Source organism: Halichoerus grypus, chromosome 1, assembly GCF_964656455.1.
Source record: "Halichoerus grypus chromosome 1, mHalGry1.hap1.1, whole genome shotgun sequence".
NCBI classification, from domain to species: Eukaryota; Metazoa; Chordata; class Mammalia; order Carnivora; family Phocidae; genus Halichoerus; species Halichoerus grypus.
Genome location: NC_135712.1, coordinates 167136078 through 167152439, shown reverse-complemented (window position 1 = coordinate 167152439; position 16362 = coordinate 167136078). Strand labels below are relative to the sequence as shown.

The following is a 16362-nucleotide window of genomic DNA, read 5'->3' as shown; positions in this document are numbered from 1 at the left end:
CTACTTAAAAAAAAAAGTGAAGAGCTGGTAATTTAGCCACCCGTCAGAATAGAATCCAACATCTTTCAAAGGAAGATAATTCACAGCCTCCATAACATTTCATCAAAACACATTTTAAAATGACTAGACATGCAAAGAAGCAAGAAATTAGCCACTAATCAAAAGATCAAATAGTCAATGGAAGTAGATCCAGAGGTGATCCAAACAGTGGCATTAGAAGGACTTCAAGATAACTACAATGAATATTAAAAAAAAAGATGAAAAAAAAAACAAATGAATAAAAAGATAGTGTACTGTTAGGGGGAATTAAAATCCATCCCAAAAAGGATAAACAAAGAAAATAAAACCTAGGCATATACTAACCAAACTGTTAAAAAATAAAAGAGAGAAAATCTCATACACAACTAGAAAAAAAATAAGACATGCGAACTCTAAGGCACGGTTTCTCAACCTCGGCACTACTGACACTTTGAATCAGAGCCTTTTTTGCTGTGAATTGTGCACTGTAGGAATGTCAGTAGCATACACCCCACCCTGGGTTGAGACAACCAAAACATAACCAAACATTACCAAATGTCCCCTGGGGTAGGGGTAAAGGGAAGGTAAAATCACTCCCAGCTGAGAACCACCGCTCTAAGAAACAATAAAAACATTACTGACTACTCAACAAAAACAATGAAAGCAAGAAGATAATAGAATGACATCAGGACATCTTTAAAAAGCAAAACTACCAAGAGTTCTATTTCCACTGAAAACAGTGTTCTAGGGCGCCTGGGTGGCTCAGCTGGTTAAGCGTCTGCCTTCGGCTCAGGTCATGATCGCAGGGTCCTGGGATCAAGTCCCACATCAGACTCCCTGCTCTACAGGGAGCCTGCTTCTCCCTCTGCCTCTGCCTCTCTCTCTCTGTCTCTCATGAATAAATAAGTAAAAATCTTTTAAAAAAAAGAAAATAGTATTCTAAAGTGAGAGCAAAATACATTCTCAAACTAAGAAAAGCTAAGAGAATTCCTCACTGGCAGACAAGAAATACTATAAGAAATGTTCTTCAGCTTAAGGGAAACAATTCTAGAGGGAAGCACAAAAATGTCAGCAAGAATCAACAGCTCCAGAAACGGTAAATACGTGGGTAAAAACAAAACTACTGACTGTTTTCAACAACACTAACAATGTCTTGTTGAGATTTTTAACATACATGGAAGTAAAATACATACAAAAACATTGCAAAAAAAAAGGGAGATTAAATGATATAAAAATACTGTAAGGTTCTTGCATTGTTCAGGACATAATAAAAGTACTAATTTATGGTATACTATCATTAGGATGTATTTTGTCATTTTTTTCAGTAAGGACTTAAAAGAGTGACACTAAGAGGTATAATGTAAAAACTAACAAAGGAAATAAAATAATAAAAATACTCTTAATATTGAAAAGAATGGGCAGGAATAAATAAATAATTTTTTTAAAAAAGGAACAAATGGAGAAAGAAAACAAAAAGCAACATGGCAAACTGTAATCACATTAAATGTAATGGATACATACTCCAAAAGACAAAGATGGTCAGACTGGATTAAAAAATAAGATACAAAAGATACAATTATATACTGTTTGAAAGAAAACACTTTAAATATAAAGACCCAGGAAGGTTAAAAATAAAAGGATGGGAAGAGATGTACCATGAATACTAATGAAAAGAAACCTGATATGGCAACATTAGTAACAGACAACATTAAGGCAAAAAGTATTATGAGACATAAAGAGGGACATCTCATTTTGACAAAATGGTCAATTTAATTCAAAGCCATAAAAATCATAAATTATATTCACTTAATAGCATAGCTTCAAAATGTATAAAGCAAAAACTGACAGACCTGAAAGGAGAAACAGCCCATTCACAATACTGTTTGGTTTAAATAATAGTGTGTATAAATCCAAACACACCTTTCTAACTAACAAAACAGATAAAAATCAGTAAGAGTACAGAATATCTGAACCAACCCAATTAATCGAATTGATGTAATTAACAAAAAATATTACATCTGACAAATGCAGACTACACATTCTTTTCAAGTATACATGGCACATTTACCAGCATAGACCACATTCTAGGCCATAAAGTAAATCTCAACAAATTTACAAGGAATGAAATAATTCAGTGTATCTACTCTGACCACTGTGAATTCACATGACACTCAATAACAAAAAATAACTAGACAATCTCCAAACTTTAAGAGATGTACTTTAGTGTGTTAAGCACCACACTTCCAAATAACCCTTTAGATCAAAAACAATGCAAATTAGAAAATATTCTGAGTTGAATGACAACTTGGAGGTTTGCTAAAACAGTCCCTAGAAAACAATTTACAGCTTAATAGAAAAATTGAAAATCAACACTCTAAGCTTCCAACTTAAAACATTAGGTAATGAACAGCAAATTACAACAAAAGAAGGATGGAAATAATAACATATTAATGAAATAGAAAATAAGCATATGAGAGGAAATAAGCAAAGCCAAAAGTTGGTTTTTTGAAAAAAAATTAATGAAATTAATAAACCCCTACCAAGACTGAACAAGAAAAAAACAAGTGAAAATACAAACTACAAAAACAAAGAATTATAAGGAGGCATCATTACAAATCCAATGGAAATTAAAAGATAAGAGGATATTATGAGAATTTAATATCAATAAAATCAAAATTTTAAATGAAATGGACAAATTTCTTGAAAAAGACTACTCATCAAAACTGCCAAAGGAAGAAACAGAAAATCTGAAGAGCAGTATTATCTATTAAAGAAACTGAGCTGTAATTAAAAACCTTCCTACAAAAAAAAAAAAAAAATCCTTCCTACAAAGAGAACTCCAGGCCCAGATGGTTTTCCTGGTAAATTCTACCAAATATTTATGGAAGAAATAATAACAGTGTTACACAAAATCATCCAGAAAATAAAAAAAGAAGAATACTTCCCAACTCATATTAAAGCCAGCATAACCTTGATAACAAAATCTGACAAGCACATTGTAGGAAAATAAAATTATAGTCCAATAATATCTCAAATATAGACACAAAAATCATAAATGAAATATTAACAAATAAAATCTGGAGACAAATAAAAGTACAATGCATCATAACCAAGTGGGATTTATTCCAGGAACACAAGGTTGGTTTGCTATTTGAAAAATCAATGTAATTCACCACATTAGCAAAATAAAGGAGAAAAACTATACAATCATTACAATAAATGCAGAAAAAGCATTTGAAAAAATTCAATACCCATTCATAATAAAAACACTTTAGAAAACCAGGAATAGAAGGAAACTTTTTTTTTTTTTAAAGTAGGCTCCATGCCCATCATGGAGCCCAACACAGCGCTTGAACTCACAACCTTGAGATCAAAACCTGAGAAGAGATCAAGAGTCAGATGCTTAACTGACTGAGCCACTCAGGCCCCCCAAAAGGAAACCTTCTTAATCTGATAAAAGATACCATCAAAATAACTGTGCTAGGGGCGCCTGGGTGGCTCAGTCGTTAAGCGTCTGCCTTCGGCTCAGGTCATGATCCCAGGGTCCTGGGATCGAGCCCCGCATCGGGCTCCCTGCTCCGCAGGAAGCCTGCTTCTCCCTCTCCCACTCCCCCTGCTGGTGTTCCCTCTCTCGCTGTGTCTCTCTCTGTCAAATAAATAAATAAAATCTTTAAAAAAAAAAAAAGAAAGAAATGTCTGCTGAAGACTTTAAAAAAAACTGTGCTAATATTATAGTCACTAGTAAAACTTAGGACATCTCCCCTTAAGATTGAAAACAAGACAAGGATATGTCTACCACCACTATTTCTCTTCAAATTGTACTGGAGGCTCTAGCTTTTGCGGTAAGGGGGAAAAAAAAAAATATATATATATATACACACACACACATAAATACACACACACACACATATATATATACATATACACACACACAATGGGAAAAAAAGAAAATTTTTTATTTGCAGGTGACATGATTATGTTCATAAAAAATCTGAAGACTCTACAAGCAACTAGAATAAGTGAATTTTTGCAAGACCCTGGACATAATATCAATTAACAAAAATTAATGCCTATATATTAGCAAACAGGAAATGAAATTTTTTAAAGGAAATACCACTTGAAATACCATCAAAAACATTAAATACCTAAGAATAAATTTAACAAAAATGTGTAAAATTTTTATCTTGAAAACTACCAAATTTGCTGAGGGCAATTTTAAAAAGGCCTAATTAAAGAAATACCCTATGTACATGGACTAGAAAACTCAACAATGTCAACATGCCCATTTTCTCCACATTTATAGATTCAATACAATGCCAATCAAAGGCAACTTTTTGGAGGGTGGAAATGATACATTCATTCTAACATTTACATGGAAATCAAAGGCCCCAGAATGAAAGTAGTCTTAAAGGAAACCAAAGTAGAGTACTCGTACTACAGATGTTAAGAACTTAACGGCACAGCTACTATATTAAAGACTCTGTAGTATTAGCTGAAAGAGACACAAAGAGAATGTGTCCAGAATTAGCCCAACACATGTAGTCACTTGATTTACAACAAAGGAGCCACTGCAATTTAGTGAGTCTTCTTAGTAAATGGTGCTGAAGCAACCAAGTATCTGTCGAGAAAAAAAATGAATCCTGACTCTTAACCTCCATCATACATAAAAATTAACTTGAATAGGTTCACAGGCCTAAGTGTAAAACTAAAATTATAACAATTCTAGGAAAGAAACTTAGGAAAAATCTTTATGACCTGAGGTAAGTAAAGATTTTTTTAGGCAAGTTTTTTTAAAAAGTAGTAATCATAAAAAAGAGATAAAACAGACTTCGTCAAAATTAAACTGTCTGTTCATCAAAAGATACCTCTAGAAAATGAAAAGGCAAGCCAGAGACAGGAAGAAAAAAAATATATATATATGACCAAAACACATAAAGAACTACAAATTAGTAAGAAAAAAACAAACAATACCATTTCTAAAAATTGGGTAGAAATTGAACAGATACTTCACCAAAGATATAAGAGTCAATAAGTACATGAAAAGCTACACTAGTCATCAGAAAGTGCAAATTAAAACCAAATAAGTTACCATTTCACACCCAATAAAATGCTTACAACTTAAAAGGATTAATGATACCAAATACTAACCAGGATGTAGAGCAACTGAAATTCTCATACACTGCTGGTGGGGGTGGTCCAACCCACCTGGCAAACTGGCAATTTCTTATGAAGTTCAGTATACACCTAGCATATAAGCCAGCAATTCCATTCATAAACATGTACCCAAAAGAAATGAAAACAGATGCCTGCACAAACACTGCACACAAATGTTCACGGCAACCTTTACCACACTAGCCACAAACTGGAAATAATCCAAATTCATCAATAGATGAATAGATAAGCAAATTTTTTATATTCATACAACAGATACTACTCAGGAAAAAAGAATGCTTACTGATATAAGCAACAACAGACAAAAACAGAAAGAGTATGTGAAGCAAAAGAATAAATGTATACTGTATGACTCCATTTAAATGCACCATAAGAACAACCTGAATGACGACTGTCTATGGGGGTGGGGGAGGGAGTGACTAGAAGCAGAATAAGGCAGCTATGGTGATGGAAATGTTCTGTATCCTGACGGTAATGGTAATTACACAGATGTATGCATTAACCAAAATCCAATGACCAAATTCAAACTTACTGTATATATTTTGCTATATGTAAATTTTACCACAGTTAAAAGAATCAAGAAATAATAAAAGACAATAATAATTTCAAAAATCTCACTGACATACTAACCAGGAAAGCTAAAATTACAATGACTGGAAAGACTAAGTGTTGGTGAGGATATGGAGCAAATGGAACTCTTATACTTTGCTGGTAGTAGTGTACTGATTTTAATAATTTAAAAACTAGCTTTAAAGATATAACAAGTAGGGGCGCCTGGGTGGCTCAGATGGTTAAGCTCTGCCTTTGGCTCAGGTCATGCTCCCGGGGTCCTGGGATCGAGCCCCACGTCGGGCTCCTGGCTCAGCAGGGAGCCTGCTTCTCCCTCTGCCTCTCCCCCTGCTCATGCTCTCTCTCTCTCTGTATCTCTCTGTCCCAAATGAATAAATAAAATCTTTAAAAAAAAAGACAAATAAATGAATGCCTATTTTCTGATCTAGCAATTACACTTGTAGATATATGCCAAAAGATATATACAAGAATGTTCAAAGCAGCAGTCTCTGGAATAACAAAAATCAGAAACAATCCAAATGTCTCCCGTTATTTCCACCACATCTGCAGTTACTTCCCTCCACTGAAGTTTGAACCCTTCAAAGTCATCCATGAGGGTTGGAATCAACTTCTTCCAAACTAATGGCATCTACAATGGTGAATCCTTTCCAGAAGGTTTTCAAATGACTTCACCCAGATCCATCAGAGGAATCACTATCTATAGCAGCTATAACTTTATAAAACATATTTCTTAAATAATAAGACTTGAAAGTTGAAATCACTCCTTGATCCATGGGCTGCAGAATGGATGCTGTGTTAGCAGGCACAAAAACAACATTAATCTCACACATCTCCACTGGAGCTCTTGGGTGACCAGGTACATTGTCAATGAGCATAACCATGTTGTAAACAGATACATTGTCATCCAGGCTCTGTTGTTCCATTTATATAGCACAGGCAGAGTAGATTTAGCGTAATTCTTCAGGGCCCTGGGATTATCTGCATGCTAAATGAGCACTGGCTTCAACTTCAAGTCACCAGCTACATTAGCCCCTAACAAGAAAGTCAGCCAATCCTCTGAAGCTTTGAAGCCAGGCATTGACTTCTCTCTAGCTATGAAAGTCCTAGATGGCCTCTTCTTCCACTAGAAGGCTGTTTTGTCTACACTGAAAATCCCTTGCTTAGTGCAGGCACCTTCATTAATGATCTCCACGAGATGTCCTGGATGACTTGCTGCAGCTTCTGTATCAGCACTTGCTGCTTCACCTTGTACTTTTATGTTATGGAAACAGCTTCTTTCCTTCACCCTCATGAACCACCTCTGCTAGCTTCACACTTCTCTTCTGCAGCTTGCTCACCTCTTTCAGCCTTCACAGAACTGAAGAGAGTTAGGGCCTTGCTCCCCATTAGGCTCTGGCTAAGGGAATGTTGTGGCTGGTTTGATCTATCCAGACCACTAAAACTTTCTCCCTATCAGCAGTGAGTTTGTTTGCTTTCTTATTATCCCCGTGTTCATTGGAGTAGCACTTTTAATTTCCTTCAAAAACTTGGCTGTTTGGCACAAGAGGCCTAGCTTTCAGCCCATCTCAGTTTTCAACATGCTTTCCTTACTAAGCTGAATCATTTCTTGTTTTTGATTTAAAGGGAGACATGTGACTTTTCCTCTCACTTGAACACTTAAAGGCCTTGCAAGGTTATTAACTGGCTTAATTTAAATACTGTTGTGTCTCAGGGAATATGGAGATCCAAGGAGAGGGAGAGAAATGGCCAGTGACTGGAACAGTCAGAACACATACAACATTTGTCAATTAAGTTTGTGGTCATATATGGGCTGTAGTTTGTGGAGCCCCAAAACAATTACAATAGTAACATCAAATATCATTGACCACAGATCATAATAACAAATAATAATGAAAAATTCCAAAATATTTTAAGAATTGCCAAAATTTGACAGAGAGACACAAAGTGAGCAAATGCTGTTGGAAAAATGATACTGATAGACTTGGCTCAAGGCAGGGTGGCCAAAAACTTTTAATTTGTCAAAAAATGAAATATCTGCAAAGTACAGTAAAGCAAAGTACAATAAAACAAGGTATAATTGTATATGCTGATAAAAAAAAAAAAGTGGCAGAGAGGGGCGCCTGGGTGGCTCAGTGGGTTAAGTGTCTGCCTTTGGCTTAAGTCATGATCCCAGGGTCCCGGGATCGAGCCCCACATAGAGCTACCCCCTAAGCGGGAAGCCTGCTTCTCCCTCTCCCTCTGCCTGAAGCTGCCCTTGCTTGTGCTCTTTGTCAAATAAATAAAATCTTTAAAAAAAAAAAAAAAAGGTGGCAGACAGTTGCACTATTGCAATGATAAAATTATGCCCCTCACCAAAACTGAAACTCATTAACTTCTTCATGTGCCCACTACTTTTGGGGTACTTTCAGCAGTGGAAATATAACAAAGAACAAAATTGTCTGTCCTCACAAAACTTACACTATAGTAAGGGAAGAGACCGGAGATGCTCACGACATACATGAAAGTGCTATGGCAAAAAAATGAAGCCAGTGAAGCCATGCATGAGGAGGGGATGAGCTTGATACCCTTTACAGGATGGTCACAGAAGGCCTCACTGAGACCATGACTTATGAAAAACAGGGCCGGAAGAAACTGAAGGACTAAGCCATGTGACTATCTGGGGAAACACTGTTTCACCAAGAAATAACATTAAGTACAAAGTCTCTAGGGTCAGAGTATGATTGACATGTTTGAGAAACAGTCAAACGCGCCTGGAGCAGAATAAAGGAGGGGCAGAGAAGTGGGAGAGGAGGTCAAAAAGGGAGAGAGGACTGCCACTGAGGGGAGAGAACTCAGGCTTTTGCTCCAAATGAGATGGGATACCACCTCTGGCCAATATTAAGTAGGATGTAACTTTTTAAAGGATCACTTTGGTTGCTGGCCTCAGTAGGACTATCAGAGGGCAAAAGCAGAAATAAGACCACCAGAAAGTGATCACAGAGGTCCAAGCTGATGCTGGCGTGGGCAGGGTGATGAAAAGCTTCAGTTTCGGGAAGTCTGTTAATGATAAAGCCAACAGAATTTATTGACAGAATGACAGATTAAGTGTGAAAGGGAAGGGTCAGGGATGACTTCGAGGTTTCTGGTCTGGGCAAATGAAAGGACGGAGTTGCCATTTAACGAGATGAGAAAAGACTGTGGGAGCAGTACATTTGGAGTGGAGGACGGCAGGTAGCATAGAGAATCAAGAGTTGCTTTGAAGAGGTCCAAGCAGAAATGTGAGGTAAGCAGTTGGATATATGAGTGTGAAGTTTTGGGGTGAGACCTAGCTGAAGATATAAATTTGGAAGCCATGAATAGACACATGGTATTTAAAACCATGAGACTCCTGCAATTCATACACCTTAAATATGACCTGTGTGAAAATATTAATTCCAAAATGGATACTTAAACTAAATTGGTAACTTCTCCTTTCATTTCCATCACTCCTATAAATTTAACTTAAAGAGAGTTGGTATTGGGGCGCCTGGGTGGCTCAGTTGGTTGAGCGACTGCCTTCGGCTCAGGTCATGATCCTGGAGACCCAGGATCGAGTCCCGCATTGGGCTCCCTGCTCAGCAGGGAGTCTGCTTCTCCCTCTGACCCTCCCCCCTCTCATGTGCTCTCTCTCTCATTAAAAATAAATAAAATCTTTAAAAAAAAAAAAAAAAGAGAGAGTTGGTATTATAATGCCTAATAGCATTCATCATAAATGCTCAGATTTTGGGGGTGAATTACAGACCTTCAGAATAACTGTGACTCCATGAAGTACAGGAAAATCTTGCCCATTTGTTAACTATACAATAACCTTACCTCTTCAGAATGCAGCCAAGAATCAAGAATCAAAATAGGTCTTTGGGTAGACACGGGCAGTCATGAAATCCATGCAATCAAGTCCATGGACTTCATTAACTAGTAAAAGTCCCTGCAAATGCAGTTCTGATCCAAAACATGCAAACAGCAGTCTAGGACTATTTGGTTAAAGAGGCAGAGGCCCACCAAAGCACAAATTCTTATTAACACCTTAGGGCATCAATCTATAATATAGGGGAAGACAGTATAAATGCAGATAAAATATATATGATAATAATGACAGCAATCTTTCCTTAGCTTCCTTTGTTCTAGGTATCTTTCAGTATAACTCTTCATTTCTAATCCTTACAACAATCCCTGAAAGTATTAATAATATTATTCCCACTTTTCAGATGGGGAACAGAGGCCAGAGAGGTTTAATATTTTGATCACAGTCATATCACAACTAGAAGGGCCAGAACTAGAACCCCGCTGTGCCTGAATCCAAAGCCAGTATGCTTCAAACTATACCATAAGAAAAGGTATATTCTATATACTTTTTATAAGATGCTAAAGGAATTATCTATTACAATTATCATCTAAAATGTTTAAATTCTGGGACATCTGGGTGGCTCAGTTGGTTAAGCGTCTGCCTTGGGCTCAGGTCATGATCCCAGGGTCCTGGGATTGAGCCCCCTGCTTGTGCATGCCCTCTCTCTCTCTCTGACAAATAAATATATAAAATCTTTAAAATAAAATAATGTTTCTCAGAAACTGTGGTGTTGAACAAAATTGTTTAGAATATTTTTGTCTAAGTGGAGTATCATTCTTGATCTAAGTAAGAAAATACTGCTTCTTTTTTTTGTGTAGTAGCCAGTCTACATCAATATCATTTTTACAAATTGAGAGTGTAGTGCATCATTTACTGCTTTAGTTTATCCCCATCAAGGTACGAATTTTTCTCCAGGTACTTACTCCAAGTTTAAGAATTTAAACATTTTATTTTATTTTATATTTATTTATTTATTTATTTTATTGGAATTATTTCCAATACTCTTTTATTTCAGTTTAGAATATTAAAGTTTTCAAAATCATCATGTATTAAAATGGCAATGACAGAGAAGAAACAAAATTGATGAACAACACAAATGTCTTACATTTTAGTCGTAAGATTCAACTTCTTTCCTCATCAATCTTAAACCAGATGTCAAACAAGCACTGAAATTGATTAGCTTGAATTTCATCCCTACTGATTTTGCAAATGAAGTACCACAGCACTTTAGATATGACAAATGTCCACCATAAGGCAATCCAAGGCAGAGGGAGAAAGAAATAATAAAATCCATCCCAAATCCACAAAGAATGCTTCTCTCCCTGCCACACCCACTATAATGAATAATTAAACAACCTATTCCTTTTGGAAGGAGGCGGGAAAGGGGCGACTTCAATCATTCCAAGGCCTCCATTTAAGTTATCAAAAGGCTTATGAACCCAAAGATACTGATCACTTCTCTTCAACAAACAGGAGCTTGCTTTGTGACACTCCCTTCATCCTAGCAGGGAAGTCATTACACTTTCAGTACCAGCTAAGAAAAGAATAAGCCTTGAGATTCAATTTTACTATCTCAGGGAAAATCAAACAGCTAATAAGTTCCTTTCTAGACACAAAAATTGGTAACAAACACATGAAAAAGTGCTCAACATCACTCAGCATCAGGGAAATACAAATCAAAATCACAATGAGACACCACTTCACGCTGGTCAGAATGGCTAAAATTAACAACTCAGGAAACAAGAGATGTTGGTGAGGATGCAGAGAAAGGAGAACCCTCTTACACTGTTGGTGGGAATGCAAACTGGTGCAGCTACAGGGAAAGACAGTATGGAGGTTCCTCAAGAAGTTAAAAATAGAACTACCCTATGACCCAGCAATTGCACTACTGGGTATTTATCCAAAGGATACAAACATAGTGATTTGAAGGGGCACAGGAACCGCAATGTTTAGAGCAGCAATGTCCACCACAGCCAAACTATGGGAAGAGCCCAGATGACCATTGACATTTGAATGGATAAAGAAGATGTGATACACACACACACACACACACACACAGGAATATTACTCAGCCATCAAAAAGAATGAAATCTTGCCATTTGCAATGACATGGATAGAACTAGAGGGTATTATGCTAAGCGAAATAAGTCAGAGAAAGACAAACATCATATGATTTCACTCATATGTGGAACTTAAGAAACAGAACAGATGAACATACAGGAAGAGAAGGAAAAATAAAATAAGAGGAAAACAGAGAGGGAGACAAACCATAAGAGACTCGTAAGGAACAAACTGAGGGTTGCTGGAGGGGAGGTGGGTAGGAGGATGGGGTAATTCTGTGATGGGCATTAAGGAGGGCACTTGATGTAATGAGCACTGAGTCTTATATGCAACTGATGAATCAATGAATTCTACCTCTGAAACTAACAGTACAGTATATGTTAATTAAATTGAATTTAAATTTAAGAAAATATTTTTTATTTTCTTTCTAAAGACATCCTTTCTCAAAATCTAACTGGTGAAAGACTTTAAAATAAGAAAAGCAACAACTGTAATTATAAGAATCAGAAATTCTCAGTTTTTTTTTTTTTAAAGATTTTATTTATTCATTTGTCAGAGAGAGAGAGCACAAGCAGGGGGAGTGGCAGGCAGAGGGAAAGGGAGAAGCAGGCTCCCCGCCAAGCAGGGAGCCCGATGCAGGACTCGATCCCAGGACCCCGGGATCATGACCCGAGCCAAAGGCAGTCACTTAACTGACTGAGCCACCCAGGCGCCCTCTCAGTTTCTTAATCTAGGAAATAGCACCTTTTTAGGACTCAGTTTACGGAAATGACTAACCAGGCCAATTTCCAGAATGTCATATTAGGCAAGTTCAGAGGACTAAATCTGATCATTTTCAGGACACAATCCAATGAAATAAATGTGTGATTCTATTGGAAGAAATCTTTACATTTTCAGAACCAATGTAATATACCTCCAAAACTGTCCCAACAGCTAAGAAGTCATATACTTAAGGAGATGGGCACCTATTAACTATACACAGTATATTCATAATAAAAATTCCTGATTGATTTGCATGATTAAAACTAAAAATAATTCAAGAGAATGTTTGGTAAAATATGCCTTTTTTTATCTCTTTGGGAGACCAAACTCTTTCACCATCATGCTAAGAAGTAAAGCTACATTTCTGAGCTGTATAAAGTACCAGCAATTACCTATTTCACATGGCACACCATCTTATACATGCTGAGTAAATCAGATTAAGAATTAATGGGTTAGGGGCGCCTGGGTGGCTCAGTCGTTAAGCGTCTGCGTTCGGCTCAGGTCATGATCCCAGGGTCCTGGGATCAAGCCCCACATCAGGCTCTCTGCTCCGCGGGAAGCCTACTTCTCCCTCTCCCACTCCCCCTGCTTGTGTTCCCTCTCTTGCTGTGTCTTTCTCTGTCAAATAAATTTTTAAAAATCTTTAAAAAAAATAATAATAAAAAAAATTTTTTAAAAGAATTAATGGGTTAATATATAACAGCCACAGATACGATCATAGATAAGCGTGTACACATGGGTTAGTACACACATATGTATACATGCATATGTTACCCAGCTCTGTTCACTGAGAGCTTAGAAGCAATGACATCTCAGTAACAATGATCATACCTAGCTCCAGATCCTGATTCTAAATACCATTCTCCAATAAAAGGAACCAGGGCTCCTTGGAAAAATGGATGATTCTAGGGGTAGGACAGGAAAAATAAAAGATGAAGCTGGAGCATCTTTTTAGTACCCAAAAGTAAGTGCTCAAATCTGCATTTTAACTTTGTTTTTCATGATGAGACTTTCGTTAAGTAAAGGAAGAAAATATTTTTACCATTAGATTGTCCATGAGTGATTAATGACTGTTGTTGCTTCCTTTCTTTTACCCAAAATATGCAACCCTGCATTCTCCAATCCCCAAAAGTTCACATAGTAAAGAGAGGACTCATATAAAAGGGCAGAGCAGTTAGGGGTTAGTCACAAAATTAAATCATACCGTGCAAAATTCAAGCTTTTTACCAGTTCATCTAATATGCGATTATTTTTTAGGTCCGGCTCTGTGACTGTCTAGAAAGGAAAAACAACAGATGGAAAAAGGTCAGAAATAATAAAATAACTTGTCATAATCTTGTTTTGAAAATGTGTGACCCATCCTCCTGAGACTCCCCATCCCACTAAGTCTTACAGGAAAGCCTCAAAATAAAGTTCATTTATCTCATACTAATATGGAATTTTAAAACAGTGAATCAGCATCTGCTGACTGGAAGTCTGAGAGAAGTTCTCCACAGCCTCTGATAAAATCGTATATGCTTTGTACCAACTAAGATAAAACCTAATATGAGCAAGGATCCTTATTCAAACTGCCATCTCAAAAATTTCTCCTGAAAAAGCAGAACAGAGATACTCTTTTAAGTGACCACATAGGGAGAGGCATTAGGTGTTACAAGAAAGTTTAAAAACAAGGTTGGTGTTCAGGAATGCAACAGAAAAATGACAGATTTCGTAGTTATTTGGCATGAATGGTATTCAGTTCATCTCCTTGATGATACCATCTTGGCAATGGCAAGACACCAAGTTGTAAAGAGATTAAACTTGGAAGCCAAACTGCATCATTTCTAATGTAGGGAAATAGTTCAGAGAAGTTCCATGATATCCTAACACCATGTACCTACCAGAGGCACCAAACTAGAACCCAAACCCTTCAATAAGTCCCAGTATCCTTTCTATTAGACCTCACTGTCTCTTCTTTTTCCTTTATTCCTATTTATGTTTACTTGCCCTTTTTACCTACCTTTTTTGCCTACTTGAAATGCTTCAGAAACTCTAACATCAAATTTCCTACTGTTTTCCATGAAGGTCTGGTTTGGGAAAGAAGTAAGGGACTGTTATGGGGCGCCTGGGTGGCTCAGTCAGTTAAGCGCCTGACTTTTGATTTCAGCTCAGGTCATGACCTCAAGGTTGTGAAATCAAGCCCTGTGTCAGGCTCCATGCTCAGTGCAGAGTCTGCTTGAGTTTCTTCCTTCTCCCTCTGCCCCTTCCCCCCACTCCCCCTCTCTCTCTTTTTCTAAAATAAACAAACAAACAAACAAACAAATAAATAAATAAAATCTTTAAAAAAAAGAAGTAAGGGACCAGTTAGGCTCGGCTTGGCCCAATGGCCATGAACCTTTGCCTTCCACACAAATACTTAAATACCAATCCTATGCAAATGAAGCCAGAAAAACATAGATCATAAGATTTAAAGGATGCTACATCCTGATCCTAGAATTAGTTTCCACTTCCTAAAATATATTTAGGTTATCAGAAATCTTTATGAAAAATTGCATAAAGCCCAGTTCTCCATATATGTGTTTTAGAGGTCCTTTCTGAAAATGTCTTTTATGTAGCTTAATTCAATAATTATACCTCTTCCCTTGGGCTTTTGTGTATATGTGATACAGAAATATTTGCATCAATCAATTAAGTTTACAAGAAAAAAACCAGAAAGAAAAACTTACCACACAACAAGTTGGACACTGTGTTTTATAGGACAGAAATTTTCTTATACAGAGAGAACAGTCTGCAAAAAAAAACAAATGCAACATAATAAATTAATTAAGCTATATTAATAATATAGGAATCTGACTTCTAACAAAATCTGACTTAAGGGCGCCTGGGTGGCTCAGTCGTTGAGCATCTGCCTTCGGCTCAGGTCATGATCCTAGGGTCCGGGGATTGAGCCCTACATCGGGCTCCCTACTTCGTGGGAAGCCTGCTTCTCCCTCTCCCACTCCCCCTGCTTGTGTTCCCTCTCTCGCTGTGTCTCTCTCTGTCAAATAAATAAATAAAATCTTTAAAAAAAAAATCTGACTTAAGCCCTAGAATATTTCCATCATCTAAGGCATATCACTATAATCTCAAAATTCTAACACCTCTACTGTACCTACGCATACTTGCAAAAGTCATGAAACAGCATTTTCAGGAGAGAGAAAGGTACCAAATAATAATAATCATGAGTCCCTAGGATATCACAACCATAAAATGTAGGAAACATACATGTAAGACCTGGGATGGATACTGTATAAACGTGTCAGATATCCCTATGCCTAACAATCTAAAATATAAATTTTGAGATAAGATTTATACACATGTTAAGAAATAATATATACCTAGGTTATCAATTAGGGATTTCTACATCCTAACTCTACAAATGACGTTGATCATCCCACATATAACAAGTACTTTTTGGCAAGCACTAAGAAAAGAAAAATATATAAGGGAAGGTTCTTGACCTTAAGGAGCCAACAAAGTAGTGAGGTAATTTCAGTACCATTCAGTGTAATAAATCCTAAGGATTTAAGCAGGAAATCGGCATTAATTAAATTCTTCACACCCAAAGCAATACAAAATAATCTCCCAAAGGAAAAAAATTGTGACTAAATAGAATGGTCCCTTAATGGTAGCTAATTTGCTATCAGTCCAAATTCAGCTTAGTGAAGGGGCCTCATTAAAAAGGATTCAGTTTAAAGAGGAGGAGACTGTATGATTTCAGGTATAGATATCCAGGAAATGAACAAGTTGTGGCAGCCTCAGCAAGAGCAACCAGGAGGAAAAATGAAAGAAGACGTTAAAAGAGAAGATAAAACAGGCAATGGATTAATTAAGTTTTGTGTGGAAGCAAAGACAAATAAAGGGGAAATTCTGGTTTCCAGGTTTACAGGTAAGAAGTC

At 36.8% G+C, this 16362-nt stretch overlaps 1 protein-coding gene and 1 long non-coding RNA gene across 5 annotated transcripts in view; one reads left to right on the top strand and one right to left on the bottom strand.

Moving 5' to 3' along the window:
* The window catches only part of RAD18 (RAD18 E3 ubiquitin protein ligase), a 104823-nt gene that overhangs the window by 67996 nt on the left and 20465 nt on the right, over nt 1-16362 (bottom strand). For both annotated transcript variants that reach the window (XM_036099893.2, XM_036099894.2), the window contains exons 3-4: nt 15151-15212; nt 13650-13720 (exon numbers count right to left, since the gene is read on the bottom strand). In XM_036099893.2, the coding sequence (XP_035955786.1) occupies nt 13650-13720; nt 15151-15212 (133 nt within the window). The remainder of the gene's footprint in view (nt 1-13649; nt 13721-15150; nt 15213-16362) is intronic.
* LOC118540635 (uncharacterized) overlaps nt 8895-16362 on the top strand; it is a 28601-nt gene continuing 21133 nt past the window's right edge. For 2 of the 3 annotated variants that reach the window (XR_013449097.1, XR_013449096.1), the window contains exons 1-3: nt 8895-9022; nt 9984-10112; nt 13703-13750. This is a non-coding gene — a long non-coding RNA (uncharacterized LOC118540635). The remainder of the gene's footprint in view (nt 9023-9983; nt 10113-13702; nt 13751-16362) is intronic. The other variant, XR_004919751.2, reaches the window with a different exon arrangement.